General features: G+C 41.2%; 1 protein-coding gene across 7 annotated transcripts; it reads left to right on the plus strand.

The window, feature by feature from the left end:
• Positions 1-1,388: 1,388 nt before the first annotated feature.
• LOC127000302 (vinculin-like) lies at positions 1,389-23,726 on the plus strand (the record flags this gene model as incomplete). Of its 7 annotated transcripts, XM_050863855.1 has the most annotated exon segments (23): positions 1,389-1,534; positions 2,388-2,583; positions 2,964-3,156; positions 3,260-3,411; positions 3,532-3,720; positions 3,934-4,152; positions 4,370-4,506; positions 5,017-5,147; positions 5,481-5,632; positions 5,913-6,090; positions 6,635-6,832; positions 7,031-7,122; positions 7,663-7,722; positions 9,216-9,315; positions 10,090-10,230; positions 13,328-13,393; positions 13,601-13,711; positions 13,989-14,063; positions 15,614-15,747; positions 15,894-16,133; positions 16,531-16,621; positions 19,743-19,760; positions 21,132-23,726. In XM_050863855.1, coding segments are annotated over 23 exon segments (3,186 nt in total), but the record flags the coding sequence as incomplete, so codon positions are not given.
• Positions 23,727-23,869: the final 143 nt, after the last annotated feature.

Here is a 23,869-nt window from a genome sequence, read left to right on the forward strand (position 1 = left end):
ATCTTTATCTATCCATCTATCTATTTATTCTCTCCCTTTTATAACGACCTCTTCACGGTTTATGACGTAACCAAATCACTGGACGTAGTCTATCTTGATTTCCAGAAAGCGTTTGATAAAGTCCCACATCATAAATTACTTTACAAATTAAAGCAAATAGGTATTGACGGTCAAGTACACCAGTGGATCGCGAATTGGTTGAGCAACAGACAACAAAGAGTGGTGGTTGACGGATTTAACTCAGAGTGGGCGCCGGTCACTATTGGCGTCCCTCAGGGCTCGGTTCTTGGCCCAGTGCTCTTCATTATTTACATCAACGATGTGGATGTCGGACTCAATAATCGCATTAGTAAATTTGCAGACGACACAAAGATAGGTAACTCGGTTCTCACTGACGTAGACAGGCAAAGCCTCCAAGAGGATTTGCACAAAATTTCAGCTTGGTCTGATAGATGGGAGATGCCCTTTAACGTAGACAAGTGCCAGGTCCTTCAAGTTGGAACAAGGAATAAGAAGTTCGATTACGAAATGCGCGGCGTTAAACTCAAAAGCGTTCAATGTGTTAAGGACTTGGGGGTCAAAATCGCGTCAAACCTCAAATTCTCAAAGCAATGCATCGATGCAACAAATAAAGCGAACAGAATGTTGGGCTTCATTAAAAGAAACTTTGTATTCAAGAATAAAGATGTAATACTTCCACTCTACAATAGTTTAGTCAGACCCCACTTGGAATATGCGGTACAGTTTTGGTCTCCCCACCATGCAAAGGACATTGCTAAATTAGAAGGTGTTCAGCGTCGAGCAACAAAAATGATCCCTTCCTTGCGCAACAAATCTTACGAAGAAAGGCTTTCCACCCTTAACATGTTCTCCCTTGAGAAACGTCGCCTCCGAGGAAAACTGATCGAATGTTTTAAAATACTTAATGGTTTCACGAATGTAGACCGATCAACATTGTTTATGATCGATAACACTTTGCGTACGAGGAACAATGGCGTAGTTGAAATGCATCGTTTTGGAGCCTTCTGATTAATGTAGAATCACTTAGGTTTAAGGACAGACCACCTAGTCTGGACCATGGGGTCTGTGTGGTCTGACTTTCTATGTAAATCTATGTAAATCTCTCTCTCTCTCTCTCTCTCTCTCTCTCTCTCTCTCTCTCTCTCTCTCTCTCTCTCTCTCTCTCTCTCTCTCTCTCTCAACACAAAACCAGTTCCGAAGGACAAAAAACTAATGATAATGAATATATACACCTGTTATCAGACACAAGGTACGAAAACACGCATATCCTTATAATAACAGACAATGGCAGCAATATAAGATCCTCAGAATAGACGGAAGGAAATAATGACAACAGCACTTAACACCCCATATCCTCGTGTCCTCAGGTGGGGCGGGAGACCATCAACAGCAGCGACGACCCCATCCTCAAGCAGGACATGCCGGCGGCGCTGCACCGCGTGGAGAGCGCCGCCAAGCTGCTGGAGGAGGCGTCGTCCCTGCTCAAGGCCGACCCCTACTCCCAGCCGGCCAGGTGCGATATTGGTGTTGTTATTGGCATTAGTATTGGTATTGGTATTGGTATTAGTATTGGTATTTGTAGTAGTATTGGTATTAGCTATTAGTATTGGTATTGGTATTAGTATTGGTATTGGTATTAGTATTGGTTTTGGTATTAGCATTGGTATTAGTATTGGTATTAATATTAGTATTAGTATTGGTATTAGTATTAGTATTGGTCTTCTTCCTCTTCTCCTTTTCCCTCCTCCTTTTTCTTCTTCTTCTTCTTTTTCTTCTTCTTCTTCTTATTATTATTATTCTTATTATTCTTATTATTCTTATTCTTATTCTTATTCTTATTATTACTATTATTATTATTATTATTATTATTATTATTATTATTATTATTATTATTATTATTATTATTATTATTATTATTATTGTTATTATTATTATTATTATTGCAGCTCATGGAAGGGCATCAAGGAAAATAAAATTACACAGTCAAAGAGTCTCTCTAATGAACAGATCTGGACATGAAAATTGAAAGGGACAGTGACAGTAAAGTGAGGAGAAAATTAAAGGTGTGAGGGGACAAAAACAATACAGGTAGATAGACAGACAGATGAATACCGATACAGAACCAGTAAAGAAACCATACACACACACAAACACACACACACACTTGTTTGTTAATTGATAGTAAAAGCATACATCCATTTTATTTTATTTGTCATTTCCATCAGGACAGACATTCATGTATAAGCTGTTCTGTTTCCTTATCCATTGTTTGCTTTCATCTGAGGCCTTAATAATAAGAAGGACTCAAACAAACCATCCCTGTGTTGTCCAGTGCTGTGAGTCATAAGCTACTTTCCTCATTTCAGAAAGAAGCTGATTGAGGGAGCGCGAGGCATCCTGCAGGGGACGTCCGCCCTGCTGCTGTGCTTTGATGAGTCTGAAGTGAGGAAGATCATCCGCGAGTGCAAGAAGGTTTTGGACTACCTCGCTGTGGCTGAGGTTATAGAGACCATGGAGGACCTGGTGCAGTTTGTCAAAGACCTGTCCCCCTGCCTGACAAGGGTGAGCTGACCGTGATGGGTTTTGGTGTGTCATTCATAAAATTAAGCACTGTGAGCTTAGTGTTTGTTAAGTACTAGAATGTTTTAATGTTTTTCCAGTCATTAAATGTTCTAAGATTTATTAAATAATCTTAACTGTCATACACTTCTCCACCTTGTCTTGTGTTCAGCTAATGGAGATGTGATGATGATATAGTTTACTCCATTTCCATAATTTACATAAATACAACAGTGTCTAAGGTTCTTGTGCACAATTTTAAAATTATTTCTGAATAACATATCCTTTAACATTCTATGAAAAAGCTGCATTAGTGGTCACATGACGACATTGATGGCCTACATGAAGGGCTCCACTGACGCCTGTGAACCCATCCTCCTCAGGTGTCCCGGGACGTGGACGCCCGCCAGCAGGAGCTGACCCACCAGGTGCACCGAGAGATCCTGATGCGCTGCCTGGAGGGGGTCAAGACTCTCTCCCCCATCCTCATCTGCTCCATGAAAATATTCATTCAGATTTTCCATCAAGGAGGGAAAGGAATTGCAGAAGCTGCCGAAAACAGGAACTATTTGACAGGTGCGTGTGTTTGAGTGTGTTTGTGTGTGTGTGTGATTAATTGATTTTAAATGCACAAAATCTATGTTCATGTTGACACAGCACAATAATGATCTGTCTGCAGGAAGGATGACGGACGAGATCAATGAGATCATCCGTGTGCTGCAGCTCACCACCTACGACGAGGAGGAATGGGACGCTGACAACCTCACCGTCATGAAGAAGGCGCTCAATGCCATCGATGGCAAGGCTCAGGCTGCCCATGACTGGCTCCAGGTGACCCAATCTGCTTCATGTTGACCTGTTTATATATGCCTTGGTGAACAGTGATCTTTGTCGGTTATCACGTCACACACGGCCTGTTTCTAAGTAGCTAATAAAGGAATGTTGTCCCAGGACCCCACAGCCCTCCGAGGCGGCATTGGAGAGAAGTCCCTGCGGCAGATCCTGGCCCAGGCGGACAGGGTGGCCGACAGGTCGCTGCCCCCAGACCGTGAGGCCATCAGGAAGCTCTCTGGGGACATCTCCTCCATGACAGACGCCTTGTGTGAGCTGCGGCAGGACGGGAAGGGAACCACACCACAGGTAAGACAGTTGGGGACACAGTGTGTTTTTGTCACCATAAAGTTCAGTTTGTTATGTCTGATTATCTCTATTTGTTTTTACATATTTTAAAGTTATTTTTTTACCAGTAAGGATTGATTGTTTTCAAGACTTAAGTTTGAATGAAATTTGCAAGACTTCCTCACTCCCTGGAGTTCAACATGATCACTAACACTGTCTGTCACCGTGCACCAGGGCCAGAGCCTCGCCCGCAGCATCGGGGAGAAGCTCAATGAGCTGAGTGGAGCCATCTCTCGTGCCGTGAACAATGTGGAGCGCAGTGGCGTGCAGCAGCCGGCACACACCGTTGCCGGGCGTCTGGAGCAGGCCCAGCGCTGGCTCAACAACCCCTCCATGGACGACAAGGGCTTGGGGCAGCAGGCCATTGGACTCATTGTGGAGGAGGGCAAGAAGGTGGGCCGGGGCCAAGGGTTTCAGAGCTGTAACGAACATTTCTCCTGTTGACTGACTGTAGAGTTATATTTTATGAGCATATTCTAGTGCATATATACTTACAGGTGTTTAATCAGTATATATTTATTTATGTATAATTTTATATCCTAAATATGGTACTTGGAGTCACTTGGTCAGGAAACAAAGCTTATAATTTTTTTTCTTGTTCTCCCAACAGGTTGCCTCTGGGTTGACTGGCCCGGCCAAGACTGGCATCCTGGCTCTCTGTGAGGAGGTGGACAGCCTCTCCCAGCAGCTGTCTGAGATGTGCAGGCGTGGCCAGGGAGACACGCCCCAGGCCCAGGCAGTTGCCAGGTGAGTGGGCGTTGGATGCAGCAAGGATGGAGTATTCGTATTTGGAGTTCGTATTCAAATACTGTATGTGGGTGTATTTTTACTCATTTGCGAATGATTATCATCAGAAATCAAAGTACTCTCACTCATATTTGAATGCAAGGGAAAAGTATTAGTATTTTACAATTAATCTGATGAATAATTCAAAATTTGTTATCAGAAATAACAGCTGCCATTCCTTACAACTCTAGCCTCGTAGCTGGATGTGTATAATATTATAATACACTTCAAAACCTGAAACAATCACTATAGGTCTTGACTTAGAAAATTCATCTATGCTTCTTTACTAATGAGACTTTCTATACAACAAAGTGAGGTCATTCATTGTTGATTTATGCCATAAGTTGCTACCAAGCTTTTTTTTTTAGCAGGTGATGTAGGTCTTTACCCTTGGAGGGAAGCTTGTTATGCCGTGAGAAATAGCCCCCATCAGGTGCATACTTGTAACACATTTCCAATTCTATTCTCCAGAGCACTATCGGCTAAACTGAAGGAGCTGAAAGACAAGATCCAGACGGCCGTGGTGGACCGAGTTGTTGAAGACTTTGTGGACATCACGACGCCCCTCAAGCAGTTCACTGACGCCGCCCTTGCCCCTGAAGGTAAACACTGCAACACTTGGGCTGGACTTTTGTCACTAGAGATAACCACGCTGCCTGAATGTTCCTACTGATTAATCCCAAAAGTTTATTGTGCAGCTTGTCAGCACTATCCCCTTGTTGACAGAAATTATTAATGCTTTTAATATGTCACCACTGTAAGACTACATGTAAGGTTTCATGAGTGAGTGGAAAGAAGGGATAGAAGGATGAGAGGATTGGAGTATGCTCGGATGGAATATATGGCTAGGAGCAAAGGGAGACTTCATTTGCCCTCCTCCCATCAGAGTAGACAGACAGACAGATAGTAATGGCAGCCTTCCATCTTTCTTCCAGGTACCCCAGGCCGTGAACAGAACTTTGAAAACAGGGCCAACAACCTCGCCAACTTCAGCAACCGTGCTGCCAAGACAGCCCTCATGGTGGCCGCTGGAAGCTCTGGTGGCAACAAGAAGCTGACGGAGGCTCTGCTGTCATCTGCAGGACAGGTATACGTTGTCTGTGCTTATTCTCCTCTTTGAAAAACGCAGAGAAGCTTGTCGTGCTGAAGAATGTGGAAGGGTGGCACATGATTTTGACCACGTTATTTAAATTAGTGCAAATATACCAGTATGGTTGAAAATTTTAAGAGTACTCATCATTGTCTATTCCATTAAGTCACTGACACTAAGGGTTAACTTAGATATTATTATAATTTGACATACTAGACATAATATAGTGCATGTAGTAGGAGTATAGGTCACCACTAATCTCTGAGGTACTGTTCAGGTGGAGAGCCTCACGCCCCAACTCGTGGCTGCTGGACGCATCCGGATGACGTACCCGACCAACAAAGCAGCGGATGAGCACTTTGAAAACTTGCGCCGGCAGTATGCTGAGAGCATCCAGAAAGTGAGGGATTTGGCGGATGAAGCGACAGATTCTGCGGCGTTCATCAAAGCTTCAGGTAAGTTATTATTCACAGTATTGAAGGAACGGCTATGATGAAGATATAACTATTAATATAACCATTGCACCAACAACTATAGGCATATTCAACTAACCATGGGGGATCTTTCATTATATAGGTTTTTGGTTAGAGAGACTTCAAGATTAATATAGCAGTGGTTGCCTTCGTGTTAAAATAATTGATTAAATATTAGTATATTACGTATTTGATTTTACTTTTTCAATACATTACATTTGCATTCACCTATTACCTGCTTTACTTCACTGGCCACTGTTTCTTCTTTTTGCCTTTTTTTTCATTTTTTTTCATTCTGTTTTGTCTCCTTTATCCACTTCATGCCTCTCATTCTCCACTTTTCCATTTCTCCACGTCTTTCTATCTTCCACTATGTCTTCCTTCTTTCCTTAATTTAATCTCCCTCCTTCCTTCCTCGTTAAATTCTTCCACATGAAATTAAACTCTGAACCTTTTTTATGGTCCTCATGCAGTGGTGTTAATCAGGGTATTGTACAACACCTATTTTCTCTCCTGTCCCGTACAGAGGACCTGATCAAGAGGCACACGGCCGCCTGCGAGGCCTCCATCAAGAACCACGAGCCCCAGGCTATGGTGGACAACACAAGCGCCATCGCCCGCCTGGCCAACCGCGTGCTGATGGTGGCCAAGCAGGAGGCCGACAACTCCGAGGACCCGAGCTTCGTGGCCAAGGTCAACGCCGCCTCAGACCAGGTGCAAGTTGGTGAGTGTCAGACTGGTCCCTCAAAACTAACTGGAGGACAATAAAAGTTTGCCAGCAGCTTAATGCCATGATTTGTTATTATTGTTCCTTATATAAAACTTTAGGAACTAATGACAAAAACACATTCTGCGAGGTCAGTAGCGAGGACATTGACATATTCAGCAGTCAGGGATGTGATGCTTTCCTGTCTCCCCTCAGCCGTCACACCGATGGTACAGAACGCAAAGGACGTGGCCATGAACCCTGACGACCAGCGCGCCATCAGCAGGTGGCGGCAGTCCAACCAGGCTGTGAGTATGCTGCAGCAAGCAGTGTGTGGCTCTGCCTTGTGCTCTGTGGCTCCTTCAAAGCCTTAAATCTTCTCTTCATTATATAACATTTCTTACTACTTGATAATTTAAAGACTTATACTTAAAGGCTCAGTTGTGTTTCCTTGCTGTGTGGATTTGTTATGAGTTTTGGTGAGGTAAAATATTTTTCAGATTTTGTCGCCATGTTCTAATGTATTGAGCCACAGCTAAAAGAAAATGAGGAGTAATGTTTTTTCAGGAGAGGGAGCAATATTGAATATAGTTATAAGAAAACCCAATATGAGAAACAAATTCTGAAAATCAACACTAGTGATAATAATTTCCAAGAAATAGAGATGCAGAACAAAATGGATTGTATATGAAGCTGTCTCAGCAAATCACATAATGAGCAACCCAGTGCTGGAAACACCCTCTGCCAGACTAGACAGAGAAACAATAACATAAATTACATTACAGACATTTTATTTCCAGTTATTTTAGGGAATTAATTTATTAGCAAGTGTTGAAATGAATTTCCAGGTTCTTCAGCCAGGTGTTGCCTTAGAACACACACAGAAAGGCCGCCAACCTGTAATGTCAGTGAGTGGTCTCCTGTTGAGTTACTCTTTGGCTTCCATGTTCCACCGCTGCCGTCACACACACCACACAAACACATGATTATTTTTGCCTGCAGAAACTGAAGCATATGCATCATATTCATATACTGTATAATAGTTACTTAGTTATCCATGTTGCTGTATGTATATATAATTTCATTAAGTAGGTGCTGAAATTCCCACTCCCAGGAAGGAATTAGTACATACACTTCATAGTGACTGTTCATGTCACGCTGCACTGTGTGGCCATGATGAATCCATCGACAGTTGGTTAATAGTATTGGCAAACAAAAGTATTTCAGGTTAACTTTTCATTAGTAAGTATAGAAATTATAATTGGATGAACCTCACCTGTGGCACACATATGATGTGCTTTATTGTATTTGTGACAAGGCTTGTGTTCCTGCCATGCAGCGGAGGCTTTGAGCTAAATTTCTGCACCAGACATGGATAAGAGATGCCGTCATGTCACCCATTCTCAGGCTGTAGCTGTGCAGGTCACTGCTTGCTTCTGAAGTCACTATGGGAGGCTGAGCTTAGCACTCACAGTAATGTCTTTTATTTGTAGAGCTGAAACCCTGAGACAAGGGGTGAAGAACACATGTCCATACTTCTGCAAATCATGGGAGGTAGCTGAAAGGAATGTCGCTCTACAGTTTGGTGTAAAACTCTCACCCGGCCAAATGGTCAAGTGTCACTTTTTGAGTCCCCAGCTGCCCCTGTGGGATCTGGGGTCACCTGGTGATGAAGATACTTTAGTTATTTTTTTTCCTTTTTATTGTTGCACATGTAGTTAATTTGTAAGAATGCTTCCTGGAGAATGACCATTATTTTTTTGTAGAAATCAACTCGGACCCTTCATGGTCAGCATCTTGCACTGTAAAAATATCATGCATGTGTGAATGTGTTTTTAGGTTTATGAGTCTTAATTTACAAAGAAATATGTTAGTTAGTATTTATTTTATTCGCATATGATATAAAATTTATGATTTCTCATAAAGAAAAGCAAGTAGAAAACACATGCCGTCAGAGTGTGGCTTGGTGCCCTCGCTCTGTGGCTGCTTCACAACCTTACTTGATAGAGGTGGCAGTTATTTTGCATCTGCCAACACTTCGTAAATTGTCCGTTCCCGATTCAACTGTGGGTGTCTGTCAGTGGAATATTTGTCCAGTACTTTGGTTGATCAATTAATTATGCCTCAGACCATTTGTGGTGCCAACAAAGAACAGCCTGGGTGGTTTGACAGCCCCGTGTATGGCCGTGAATCATTGTCGTGCTTCCTGTTTATTGATTATGAAAGAAATAAATATTTAGGCTGAAACAAAGTCCATGTTCAAAACTTGGAAAATTCTATTTGTAGACTTCAAATAGTATAAGAATAATTGCTGTAATTGAAAACCAACCATCATTCAGTGGAAAAAGGAGGTGAAGAATGTTTTGGAAGTGTTTCTTTAACGTGTGCGTGCCATCCCCAGCTGCTGAGTGCCGTGGGTGAGGTGCGCCGCGCTGTGATGGTGTACCCAGACGAGCCGGTCATCCCGCCCCCGCCCGACATGTCCTCCCTCAGCCTCAATGGTAAGAACACGTTCATGCCGGCACTGAGGAACATTAAGGATAGATTAACAAGTCCTTCTATTAATTACCAAAAAAGTTCAGTCATTGTATCACTAGTTTGGGAAACAGGAAATTCATTAATCTATTTTTCCTCCCTTATTCATGTAGATTTTTCTATTATTGTTTTGGGGGTTGTATTGTATCCATTAATTATTATCAGTACAGATTTCAGCACCTTTCTTCATGAGCATCTATTGAGAAGGCCAATATTCCATAGTCTCTGTAAATAGTTAGGACATGATGCATGGTTAGCTGAAGGTTAACTGACAACATTCCACAATAATGTACTGACTGGTCTTCCTCACGTAGCCTCATGGTAATGCCAAACCAAATTTTTGTTTCAAGCACCACATTATTTTTTGGATGAGACAGGTAAGCCAACTTGAGTGAATGTGTCTTTTTAAGGGTGTTGTAATCTCAGCCCCAAGTCCTGTGTGTGGTGTGCAGCAGGTGGTGGCGGGCAGTGCAGTGTAGAAGCTTGCATAAATACTCTTAGAGATGCACTGAGGAGTCTAGCAACATGTAGTATGGACCATTATTCTTATCACATGCTGTACAAACACCAAGCATGGTAATCTGTTTCCCCTTGCATTTACTGAAGTATATGAACTGAATTCTTCCCATACAGCTGAGAATTGAGTATGGGGTCTAGAGTAGCGCTAGTGTGTGTGAGGGGGTCTGAGTGAACCCTCGTCACAGTAGGATCTTTAGCATGTGTGCCTTTGCCTCCTACAGCAGCTCCCCCTCGGCCACCAGCTCCTCCCCAAATCGACCTTGATGATGACATTTTTAAAGTGGACTTTATGAAAATCTTTGGGGAGCCCGAGAGAGCCCTGACCCCCTCGCAGTACCAGGGCATCCACTTGCCCGAGAGAGGTAGAGTTAGTGCACCAGGCCGGGAGTGGCTGGCCCAGTTTGCTCAGTGATCATGTGTGGAGGTGTAGGAGTAGAGTTCATCTTAATCAAATTTAAACAATGCCTGGCACTGTCAAGTCCTTGGGCACGTGGTGTCACATGGTGTGAAGTCACAGTTTGGAGTTTGCATCAGTAAAGCCTTATTTGGACATTCCTCAACTCAGTGCCTTTTTGTAACAAGGAGAAATTGAGTTGATGGAAGTCATGTCTTGGGTGAAGAATTAAGTCATAAATTTCTAAGATTCATGTGATGTGTTCCTCAGTACCAGATTGCCTGACCCACATTAATTTAATGTTGTTTTGACCATGAGGATAAACTGAGCCTATTGTTGGGCAGACACACCTAAACTATGGGGGCCCAAACCACTTTTGTTAAGCATGGATTGTGTTTGAGATGTGTTGCTGGTTCCAAAGGGGTCGGGATGACATATGCTTAGTCTCATGGCCAGATAGCAAAGAATTCAGCAGCTGTAAGACATAGATATCTGTAATGCATAGTAATGGAGAGACACATGGCTCTTGCAACCTATCCACGTCATACCCTGAGTCTCGGCCCTTTCTGTCACTGTTGTCCTCCCTCTCGTGTAACTGTTGGTTCACTGTCAAAGCTGGACTGATATGTGATCATAACCCAGAGTTTGTGCTCCAGCCTTGGTGGTCATGAGGTGACTTTTGTGTTGCTATTAAAAGGCTTGTTAAATGGTGACTATGAATGGTTATGTGTTTTATGTGAAGACTAAAAAAGAACAGTACTATGCAAGTATCCAGTTAAAGGAGTGTATAATAACGGCTTTCATCGCATTCTCGTCTAAAGTGTTGACTAATAGCTGATGATGGTAGTGTCTTTCCCTTTCAGAATAACCTCCTGTACTCTCAATCATGATCCATTGATGATGCCTTTGTTTTATAGCAAAGTGTGCAAATCTCTTCCAGCAGAATAGTTTCTCTCTCTGAGGGTCGGTGTCATGTGTTGTGTGGATTAGTTACACTTCATAGACTAGGAACTTGTGGACAAGATAGATCTGCAAGAAAAGTATTTAGAGTGTATATTTTTATGTGTTGATGTTGCCAAAGAGAGGTGTGAGGAGGGAGAGCTAGAGGCCTCTGCCCTGACCACCCTCCTACCCTCTGAAGGGCAGGTCTTAGAGGGAGGAGAGCACCAGGGCAATGGATGGAAGACGTGAATTACTCTGGATGCAGAATGTAGGCCATGTGAAGGAGTCATTGGAGGTGTGCCTTAGGTAATACGATTTCGTAGAGAGGACAAGAAATCTGAAAAAATATATAATTTTTGGAAAGATACATTGGCAGCTGATAAGACAGTTTGTTGACTGAATTATTGTTGGAGGAATGAGAAGAAACCAATTGGCCAAATTATATATATATATATATATATATATATATATATATATATATATATATATATATATATATATATATATATATATATATATATATATATATATATATATATATATATATATATATATATATATATATATAGTGGTATATATGGTGTTGTTGTTGTGTTCTGGTGAGGTGTGCTGGGGCGCGTGTTACAGGAGTAGACTATCAGGCCACGCTGAGGACGACAAGCTTTCTAAATACATGCCTCAAGCGTCCTTGTCATTGATTACCCTAACACTTCAGTTCATGATGTAATCTCATGTATTTTCATTGGTTAAATATCATTTCAATTATTTCAGTTTCACAGAAATTCTAAATAACATGGTTTTTAAGAAACCCAAATGCCACAAGGAAGTGCTGTAGCTTTCCTTTTAAACAATAACATTCTAAATATTCAGATAAGCTTCTCAACACAGTTACATGATTTTCTGGGCAGTGTGTGTTGAGCCTCTGTGGCACCAGCGTCCTGTCCCTCAGTTACAAGGGAAGATTCAAGCATGACCTGAAACATGTCATAACATGTGTTTCATTGTTATTGTGGGAGTTTATACCATTTTCATAATTAATGTTTTGTGCATATTCATTACCTTCAAAATGATGCAAAAATATATCAGTTTAATGTTTTCCTTCTTTCTGGTTCAAAAAGATGGTTTAGTATATCACAAGGCTCCGGTGCTAACCTTGGCTCAATACAGTGTCTGATGGATGCAGTTTCTTAGCCCTCATATTTTCCTTTAAATAAATTGCATTTCTCAATAATCTTTTCCCAAGCTCCCTATTACTATGGAGATTTGCAAGGTGAGGAATTATTTGATCTAAGTGAACCTGCTCATGCTTTAAACAGGTACTGGTGCAAGAGGCTAGTAGCTGGCTGTGTTGAGCATCAGCATGACGGGTCACTGTACCTTGTTCTTTCAGGAATGATCCTAAGAAGCTGAAACTTTCACCACCATAATGCAAGAACTTTGGGACACATAACATGAGGTTTTGTTAGTTTTGTTTGGCGTTCGTTTTATTTAGCTTCCTCGTTCTTGGCCGATGGCATGGTGACTCCTAGTGTGTACCTTTGTATAATGTTTTGTTTTTCAGGGACTTGACCTTTCATTGCAAGCATGGTGCATCGTTGACTGAGAGGAGTGAAGAGTGTGCTGTGTGTGTGTGTGCGTGTGTGTGTGTGTGTGTGTGTGTGTGTGTGTGTGTGTGAAAACAGCTGCTTTATGGGCTGTCATCAGCTTCGCTCTTTTTGCAATTTATTTTTAGCTTTTGAAATCTAGAGAAAAACATTTTCATATGCAAATTCATGGCACATCCCAAAAGTTATACATGTAGAGGGAAGTTAAGAGTAGATATTTTGAGATACCATTACCCTGTATGAAATCAGAGTTTCTGAAGCTCATTTCATCAAGGCATGAACTTAGATTACAGCACCAGATCATAAGATTATTAGGTAGGGTTAAGGAGTTAGTGTATGCCACTTTGAACAGGAGTCAGTCTTTATGGCTTGATGATTGCAGACTCTTGGACCAGTTTATGATGATTAGGAAGAAGGTGTTGGCAGTGGAGTGTAGCAAAGTGGTGTAGTTCATGAGCTAGGTGATGGCAGGCAGGTGTTTATAAAAGGTGTCAACAAAGGTGTTTGGGTCTGTTGCAGATCTTGGCCCGAGTAATGGACACACGCTGCCAGGCCCCCCCCATCCTGTTGTGTATTCAGATCTAGGTACTAACACTCCCTTATTTGCCAACAATCTGATGATCAAATGTGGGTTTTAAAAATTATATGGAAAGATTTTCAAGTGATTTTCCTATATTGACAATTTTTTATTTAATGTGGAGATCATCTTAAGTGTTTTCTGTTTTGGGTGCTGTACATGATGGTGTGAGTGTGTGTCTGGTGTAACGTGGGTCACCTCTCACTTGGCTTCAGTTAGTGGGGAGGTTGGGGCAGGTCCGTCCCCCTGCCATGACTTGGACCGCCCCCACTCCTTCCAGTCTCCCAATGCGGGCTTAATATCAGCCGTGCCAAAGTGGGGCAGAGGTACTACACCAACATTCTCAGGCACTTGTGGCTCACTGACAGATATGTGGATCCTACTCACTTTGTATCATAATCTTCTGTTCCAATAAGTTTTGATAAATTCCTTAAAATCCACTTAATTGGTTCTGGATCTTGTAAATTTTGATTGCTTCTTAAAGTTACAATAAAGATAAAATTCAAACCTTCCTATGAATTTGTGGAGTCTAATAAATAGGTACATAAGAGACCTTGCACAAGTTCCTGTGAAGATGGTACTGAAGTCATTCCTTGCCCCCAGGAGAGCCATCTGAGACTCACTATGACAGCTACACAGACGATGAGCTGCCCACGGACCCTTTTCCCTGCTACAGAGGTTGTTGTTGTTGTATATAAGTCAAGAGAAAACAATGGAATGCAACAGTTATTATAATAATGTGTCCAGGAGGAAATGTTGGTTGAGAATTTTCATGTTGACTAAATCTTGTGGGGACTATAATTCTTTCTCCTGAAACTCAAAAAATGCACAAATATTTTCTTTTTCATAACGTTTGAATCCATCTTGTCTTGAAAAAAGTTTAAAGGAATATTTGTTTTTAATATGAAGAAGAAATTGAGACAGCAGTAAACCTAAATGTAAAAGTGGTTTCATAATACAAGAAAATCCAAAATGCTTTTCCTCTGACTTGACTCTACATGTTAAAATCCTGTTAGTATAGAGTCACCATCCTCTTCAAATAGAAAGTCCATATATAAATACTTGATGATGCTTCATTTCTGTGTCTGCCAGTTCAAGACAAACCAACCTTTTCTCGGCACATTCAACCCTGCCATGCTAGCTTGACCGACATTTGTGCAAGACCGGGGACACTGCTCCCACCCTGTAATGTAGCTCCTCTGTACGGGGCCGTCAGTATTCAGACGCCCCACACCTCCTCCTCCACCTTCATTGGTTGTGTAGTTCCTCATTTCACTTATTCTTACTTTCAGGATTGATGAGAAGAAATCTTGAAAATGTGGAAATGTTTTGAAAGCTGTTTTTAGGTCAGATAACTTGATCAAACTTTCTAAATACATTGATTTTTGCTCAGTGAAATAAAGTATGTATATATTTATCAGTGAAAGCCTAAGAACAGCTCCCAATACTGACTACAACCTCTTCTCTGTATCTTGCTTCTTCCCACTGTCATAATACTGTTGCTGTCTTGCCTGTACCACCAAACTGAACCTCATTGTTTTTTGTCCTCCAAGAACAAGTGGCAGTTGTGCATGGCATGCCCCACGTCACCCCCGGAAGGAGGACGTCAGCATCTTGCCTCCACCATTGCAACCGTTCAATCAATTTACTGTTTCAGCTTTTTTGTTGCATTCCGTGAATCACCGATATTTCTTTCCAGCCGTCATCTGCCAGCAATGTTTATGTACCTTTGTATTTGTTGCTGCATGGTTGTGTTGAGCTGTAAACCTTGTTGTGCTGATGCTGTGTAGGTTGTTGTCTCAGCTGCATGTGTTGCATGTCAGTGTCTGCACGTGTGATGTATTTTGTGTTAGTCGTACACCAGCTACTGTTGGTGATGAAGGATAAACATCATAGCAGAGATATCAGTAAATTTTAATATGTTTTTTATTATAATGAAGTTACATATTTAAGTTACCCTTACTTAACTTCAATAGTATTTAAAAATTTACTTCTTATTTTGCCATTAGTTAAAACTTCACTGTACATACTGTGTAGATGATTACTTCATCCTGATTTCAAATTAACACCTATTTACTTTTGTATATATTTTGTTTGGCTTTTGTTGCAATTTCACTGTGGCTTCAATTGCCTTTGGAGCTTGTATGTGTGTAACACTTAATGGTTGTTGTCCATCTTTGCCGACACCATCCTGGCCGCCACATTAAAGTATGCCTTGGCCTTGACAGATCAGGCACCTCCCCGACCCCCCCTGCCTGGTGGGGATAAGGCACCCCCCCCACGCCCTCCCCCGCCAGAGACTGACGACGAGGAGGAGACCAGCATGTTCAACGAGGCACCGCAGCCCAACCAGCCCATCATGGTCAGTCCCACGGCTACCACTGCTGCCTCTTCAGTCCTTGCACTAACACAGCCTTTAAATCCATGCTCTCAGATGACTAGCACATGACTCAATAACAAGGTGGCAATTTAGTCTACCCAAGATGAACCAGCACCCTTTCTTTTCAGATGGCTGCTCACGGCCTTCACCAAGAGGTCAAACAATGGTCGTCTCGAGACAATGAAATCATCGCTGCAGCAAAGAAGATGGCCCTGCTCATGGCACAGTTGTCACAGCTGGTGCGAGGGGAAGGTGGCACCAAGAAGGACCTGATCGCCTGTGCTAAGTCAATTGCCGAGGCCTCTGAGGAGGTGACCCGGCTAGCCAAGGACCTGGCCAGGGAGTGCACCGACAAGAGAATGAGAACGGTGAGACTTTATCAGGAATTGTGATGCTCAGCTCTCAGCAGAAGAGTATTTAGTGCATTCATACATACATGGTACAGTGTGATGCTAGACTTTTAACCTGTCCGCTGCGATTGGCACGGATTTGGCTTTCACTGGTAGCCTGGTAACATATACTCCCAGGTCTTTCTCAGTCTCTGTGGTGGATAGTGGAGTGTTTCCCATGTGGTATTGGTATGCTGGATATCCCCTCCCAAGGTGCAGGACTTTACATTTTTCTTCATTGAATTGTAGCAGCCACTTTTTGTTCCATTCTTGTAGCTTGGTGATGTCTTCTTGTATGAAATCCGCAGTCAAGGGGTTGAAACTGAAACGGAGCACATGCATTGTAAGGTAATAATATTCTGTGGCCTCTTTACAGAACCTCTTGCAAGTGTGTGAGCGCATCCCCACCATCGGAACGCAGCTCAAGATTCTGTCCACCGTCAAGGCAACAATGCTTGGCGCCCAGGGTAAGTGTTCCTTTTGTGTTTTGTATTTTCCAGTCATGATATTCAACTTTAAAGGATAATTGATGAGCCTTTATTAAATTCAAGTAATCTCTAAAAAGTCTACTATGGTATATTTAGGTACAGAGCCCCTTTACTATTTAAGGTGATGTTGGTTTCATATTCATATTTTTTTTACTATGAATAATAAAAAAAATTCTATAACAGGGAAGTTTTGTAAGGTGGAGGAATTTGCCATAGTTTGCATAAGCTCATATTGAAAGGTTCATAAATTGGTTTTAAAATTAATGGATAAACAATTGTCTAAGTATCAGATTCTCTCCTGAAAAAAAAAAAAAAAAAAAAAAAAAGGATGCTAGGTGTCACCATTTTCTTGCTCCTATAACACATAATTACAAACACAAAGACTTACAACCATTGAAAAAGATAAATAAACCACAATCAGCCGTACAACCCAACCCATTTCTTGCCAAGGCCTCTCCTGCTTAGTAACATGATGCTTGTGAAGGGTTGACACGATTCTAGAAGGTCAGTTAAGAATACAAATATATACTCAAGCTACTTAGTCCCCCAGGTTACTCTTCCAGAACATCCCTTAGTAATGGACAGGAAAAACACTCTTATTAATAAAACTCTTGATACAAAAGCTTACAGAGTTGTTCATTGTTCATATAATAGTGGTGCAAGTGTTTGTATGTCCCTGTCTGTGGTGTGGTCACGAGCCTGTCGTTGTGGTGTCCTTGTCCCATGTTGCGCTGGTGTGTCCCGTGGTGCAGAGTCAATATTAATGTGGATTTGATCAGAGGTGGCCAGTCAATCCTGCATTTTTTTTTCCCAACAGAGCAGTGGAATCAACTATCAATGATTTTTTAGTGGGTTACAGGAGAACATCTGCTCAGCGGTGTATGGGAAAGATCATTTATATTATTCCCCTAAAAGTTTTGCACAGCTGTATATTAAAACTAATTATAAACTAATGATCAATAAAAGTATATAAATCAGCGGCAGATTCAGTGTCTTAAAGGGAAGAGGTGAACACTGTTACCTAGTGTTCGCAAACTGCCTCTCGTCACCTGAGTTACCAAAGCATGAGCCTTGTAAGAATTCTGTCAGTTAAAGTCAAGTGCCTTCCCCTCTGGACCTGCCACTGAGGTACATGTACTTCATAATAATCATCACCTCATAACTCAGGGAGCCGTGCATCTGAAGGTATACTGGATATTGAGTAGTCCCTTACATGACAGTATTATCTTAGTGGTTTAGCTGCTTAGTATTGGTGGCAAGATTTGGGTTTGAATTAGCTACTCAGTCATCTTATTAACCTCATGTGATACAGGAGATAAGTGTTTTAAGAACGAAAGAAAGGGAACCAATGTCTACACTCAAACATTCAGTCCTGCCATAAGTTCTGCAGTAGTCCCAGACATTAGTTGATTAACAGTACATAATACATTTAGTTTCAGGATTTCTTAATTGGTTTTGATAAGAAGTCAGTTTGCCATAAAGTTATTAACTTATGCACTGGTTCCATCATTCAAAAAGATGAAAAAAAGTGTCTCCTGTTTCATATCTTAAGAGTGCAATAGTAATAATATGGGGTCATATAAAACATATTGCTCAGTAAGTGTAGAGGTGCCTTAATATGATAACTATTTTATTAGCAAAAGGTACATCATAGTACTACATCTAGGATTCATATTTTTCTGTAATGAAGCAGTTACTTGGTGATTCAACATGATGTGTCTGTATTTCACCTATAATTGCTGACTGTGGTTCTTGTTTGTGCTCATAACAGCTTTTTTGGTCGTCATGACACTCTCTTTCTTTCCCACTCCATAACACAGAGTGCTTCCCTCGGCGTGAATCGGAGATCGGTAAAGATATGATGTTGATTGCTTGTTCTGTCATGCCTCCACTGACCCGTCTGACCCCATACCCGTTGCTCTACAGGTCTTTAGTGCTAGCCAGTCTCGCCACTCTTAACATTCAGCCGGGTCACAACTTTGATTTTTATCACTTGACAGATTTTTACTTGATTTTAAGATTTTTTGTTTAAACCCGATATTATTCAGAGGCAAGTTAGCACTAGAAAAGCTCTTCAGACCTCCCTTTACCTGCCCCTAACCCCTGCCCAGAGGTCTGAGGCACTGTAGCTCAAGCCCCTCCTCCAAGTACCTTTTGAAGCACTGGTGTTACGAAAGAATGCACTTTTTAGTGGTTGAACATTACTTTTTATTATAGAGAGAACTCACTAGTAGATGAGTGTACTCATTTATAGCATGAGGTACAGTAGATTGAAGATAATTCTTGAAGATGATACAGAGTTGCAGATCCTACTCATCAGTAGTGCATGTATAATATTATCAAAATTATTTGGAATGAGTTTAGCACAAACTGAAGGCTTTGATTCACAGCATGTTTACAAAATTTATTACGACCATTAATTCTTAACATCACTCACACTGTCAGGGAAGTTGAATTCAAAGAGCTGTTTTATGGGGTGACTTAATCATTTTCTCTTTGCCTGTTTGAAGAAGAGTTGTGTGCAGTGCTGTCAAGGTGCAATATTTTAACTCTGGAAATGTCTTCCTTAGCAGTATTTCATCTTTTGGAAGCAAATGCTATTTTGTGAGTAGCTGAGAGATCTAGTCTCCAGGTATGAAGTAGCAACTCTTATAAATATGAGCAATGTTTAAGCTTTCCCTTTGAAGGAAAGCCTTGTTCACTGTATGAGATGAGGGATGGCCAGGGAACTCACGGCCTCAAGATTTCTTTCCAGCCGAGCCAGAGCAGGTGTGATGTAGCAACACTCATATCATTGTTTTGGCATGAGTGAGGTGTCAGATCAGTATCATGTTAAAATATGTAAATGCATCAAACTTTTGTTGTGCAAGTATTTGTTGTGTTTAAAACTGTTTACTAGGAGAGCTGTTACTGAGAGGTAGTTACCACTGAGTGTTAGTGAAGGTAGACGTGGAAATATTATTTGTCAGTTGTGTCCTCGTCATGTCTGTTGTCTGGAAAATGAATGGTTTATTTTCGTAATCTGAGGTAAATATTAGAGGATTTTGTGACCTGATACTTATTTTCATCCTCTTTCTTGCATGCGTGGTGATCCTTTCAGAGATCCTGATTGGGTCCAGTAAGTATGGCCGGAGAGCTTCTTGAGTGGAGTGTGTGTTTGTGTGTGTAATAAGTGTGTACACAGTTGGTAGTGTTGGCAGCATGGTAGTGTGCAGTGCACTCCTTCTTTGTGAGTGTGTGACTGATGCACCATTGGCAATGCTGTGTTTTGTTGTGATTGTTGTGGATCATGCAGCAAAGGCTTCATTTTTATTGTTTAAGGAGAATTATGGTGACAGTAGCAGGAAGGATGTGTGATCTCCTCTTAGTAAAGCTGCCAGCCTGGAAATTCTTGGTCAATGACATGAATTTAGTTCATAAGTAAAAAAAATTCTGTACTCCTTGTAAAGTTTGTTTTTAAAGAATTTTCTTTCCAAAATGGCATCCCATACTTCTTCATCTGAAGTGGTTCAATGATTCAAGCTATCATTTAAGTGTTAGAATAGTTTTGTAGGTGTTTCTCACAGAAATCAAAGTGGTGTTTGTGTGTGCTGTGTTGCCAGCACCACAGAATCAGCCGCTGTGTTTCCCAAAATGAGTGTAAACTTTTCAAGAGCCGCTAACAGTACCTGGCACTTGCTTTGTTTTTGTGTGCGCGATCTTTCTACTGAAACAATTGTGGTGTCCCACTTTCATGTTTATATCATTATTCCCTCCCCCCCCCCCAAAAAAAAAAAAAAATCTTTGAGTCACTCGTATTCACTCTGCCGGCCATAACACTGCAAAACTCATTAAGCATTATGGTCCACTTGAATGACAGAGAACACATAGTAAGGAATATTTACTAAAGAATATTTTATTATCATTCTGTGTTTTGATTAGTGTTGCTTCCTTCTTATATGCCATTTCATATCATTAGAAAAGGCACATTTGGGTTAAAATGCAGAAACATTTAATTTTGTTTTGCTACGTCATCAAACTTTCTGTTGATGTCTGAACTTTATCAAAGTTATCAGTGCCGGGGGCCTGCATGCAGCCTTGTTCAGGGGACCCCTTGGGTTGTGTCACAGGGTGGGTGAGGGACCCCCCCCCCCCCAAGCGTGTGCCCCAGTTGATTGTTTAATTGATATTTTGTAGTTGGGGTTGACGTCTGAAAACTTAAGTTATTAATAATTAACAGTTTTGGGAAACTACCGTGAACATAGCAGTGTGTTTTGAGTGTTCAACTAACACTTTTATGGCAGTTTGTGTTTACTTTCAAAAGTCTTTTTACGTGTTTCATATCAAGGAATATCACTGAGAAATATGTAGATGCTAAACTAGTATGATTCAGTTACTCTGGGATGTAGTGCAAATAAATAACTATCACTCAACAGCTTAGCTCTTTGGTTAGCATTCATCAGTGAGAGAGGAGTGAGTAGGGTGTTTTCTAAAGCGTGCTTCCATCCAGGCTCGGAGGAGGATCAGGAGGCAACGGAGATGCTGGTGGGTAATGCCCAGAACCTGATGCAGTCCGTGAAGGAGACGGTGCGCGCTGCCGAGGCCGCCTCCATCAAGATCCGCACCGACGCTGGCATAAGGTTGCGCTGGGTCCATAAGCCCTGGTACCAGTATTAAGGACGCCACTTTTCCACACTACTACCACTACTTTTTCACACTACTACTTCATATATGTTCTACATAGCCTATGAATTGTATAGATATGCGATATACACAGTAAATAGCTAAAGGTAAAGAGAGGTCTATTTTATATTGAATTTCAAAAGAATACATAATAGCTTATTGATGGGCATTATTGTTTGGCTATAAAGTTTGATTGAGTTGCCGCCATGTTTGGGAAAGGTGCAGGAAATGTCCAATTTGAGAACTTCTGCAGTAGCCCGAGTCTTGTAGCTGAACGATGTGCTCAGTAAACCCCCACAGCTTAGGTCACAAGGCCAGGTCTTAATAGTGTTTGGTGAACAAGATTACGTTGCCACGAGACATTACTCATTACGGAGAAGCTTGTGTTCTGTTGGAACATGTACACAGTCAACACTGCCTTAATACCATGTAATGAATGTTCTTGTAAATAATTTTTATGGTTTGCCATAACCAATTAACTTCGTAAGTTAATTTCTGTGATCTCCCAGAAGCAAATATTGCATAAAAAGAATATTGGAATACTTAATGAATTCAAGTATTGACGAATGATTCATCTTCCACGCCAAAAAAAAAATATCTGAAGATGCGAAACACTCAACATTTTCATCAGCTGTGAATGATAATTTCTTCTAAAAGAAGTTAGAAATAAACACAAAAATGTCCATCAGGTTAACCTTTACATACAGCAAACCCTCAGTCATCCACATCTGCATTGTGTGAAACTCAATATCATCTGCCAGGGGACCCAGAGCCGCAGATCTGTCACCACAGCCTGTCGGGGACGGATGACTGGTGGAAGTTGTCTGCATTAAGACTGAGATGTGCAGCACTGTCTCAGTATCTGCATAACTTATCGTAAAGTCTGTAAGCCATGTATAAAACCATCACAAAACCAACATAATATTCATGTAGTGTCTGGGATTTATGTGGACAGAGAAAACCGCTCTGATGGTTCTCACAGCACCAACGTTGCTGTTGCATTCAAGAGTTTTGATGTGGCCATACAAATAGTGCTGGCCTCGGCTGAAATGATGCAGATGACTGAGGCTTTGCTGTACACATGTTAATGTGCCAAAGCAGTTGTCTTCCTTCTATGAAGAACAATGACATACATTCTGTTTTGTTATGTTTAAACTACTACCAACTTAAAAATTTGTTTAAGTAAGCCTGTTACATTTTTGTAATTGTATGATTCACATAATTTACTTAATTGTTTTCAATTTACTTTAAAAATTACAAATGATAAGCATTTACTCCTACTTGCAAGTTTAGCCAGATTTTTTCACCAAATTGTTCAGGGAAGCAATGCCATATCAGTGTGTTATCACATTGTAGATTTCTGCTGGATTTTCAGGTAATTCTTGCAATGTATCACGCACTTCCTAAGCTAAAGTTTTCAGGCAGACAAAACCACTTGAGAAATCTTCTTGACTAGGTATGTCAGAATGTAAAGACTATCCACTTTCTGGAGAATTAGACTTGCAATATTAGGTTAGTCACGACTGCCGTGCAGTGTAGTGGTGAGCTGCCGCCGCCGCAGATCAAGGCTGATCTGACGCCCCTTGTGCAAAACTAATGGATTACTGTAGCTTAACACATGACTAGTGTCTGTTTCTTTGGTGCTTACCTTGTAGTCTGTCACACAGCAGATTTATACCCATGTAACTGTTAGGACAAGAGAGTACACTATGATAGATTTATGCTCATTGATTTAGGTTAAGGTGGAACTAATAAGGGTATAATATTGAGCTTGTTGATATGATTTTTGTTGTGTTTGTAATAATTTGAGTGCCTTTAAGCTGTAATTAAGATGATTTACCATGACTTAAATGTTTACAGTCTTTTATAGATATCTTAATCCTTCAAGGAAGTTCAGGTTCCCTAAGTGCATACAACCCCTGAGTAGAGAGGTCGATAGCGTTCCTGTTTTGATTCTTGTATTCCTCTCTGGTTCCAACGCCCTAGTGATTTAAGCACCTACAATCACGCTGAGGCCTTATATAGTTGAAGCACTAAATGCCACTGTGAACAGGAGGTGTATCTGTAATTTATAGCTGCTTATAGAAAAAAGAAATTAAACATTCAAATTGTACCATTCTGTGCATTTCATTATGCATAGGTTAAACATCCAGATGATTCACACACACAAAGTCTACAATTCCTGGTGATGCAGTGCTTCTGTCGTCCGCATGTGTGGTTGCACAAAGGAAAAGTCTGGAGCATGAGGAGGGCGACCCAGGAGCCTCCCACTGGACTCCTGGCAGTGAGGGGCTTCGGCCAGCCAAGTCCTGCTTCACTCTTCTCTAAATTCTCGGTCCACCTTGAAAACTTGTCTTGGTTCCATTTTCAATCTTTGACATGCAAGATCTGATATTTTATAAAAAAAAGTATAGTGAATAATCATGATCTTTTGTTTTCCTCGACTTTCTCTTTACATCTGTTGCATAAACATAATGAAGTGAGTCCATGACAGCTTGTGTGTGTGTGAGGAAGACGAGTGGAAGCAAACCAAGAGAGAGAGATGGATAGATATAGTATGAGAGA

The sequence above is a fragment of the Eriocheir sinensis genome, chromosome 18 (assembly GCF_024679095.1).
Source record: "Eriocheir sinensis breed Jianghai 21 chromosome 18, ASM2467909v1, whole genome shotgun sequence".
In the NCBI taxonomy this organism is placed as follows: domain Eukaryota; kingdom Metazoa; phylum Arthropoda; class Malacostraca; order Decapoda; family Varunidae; genus Eriocheir; species Eriocheir sinensis.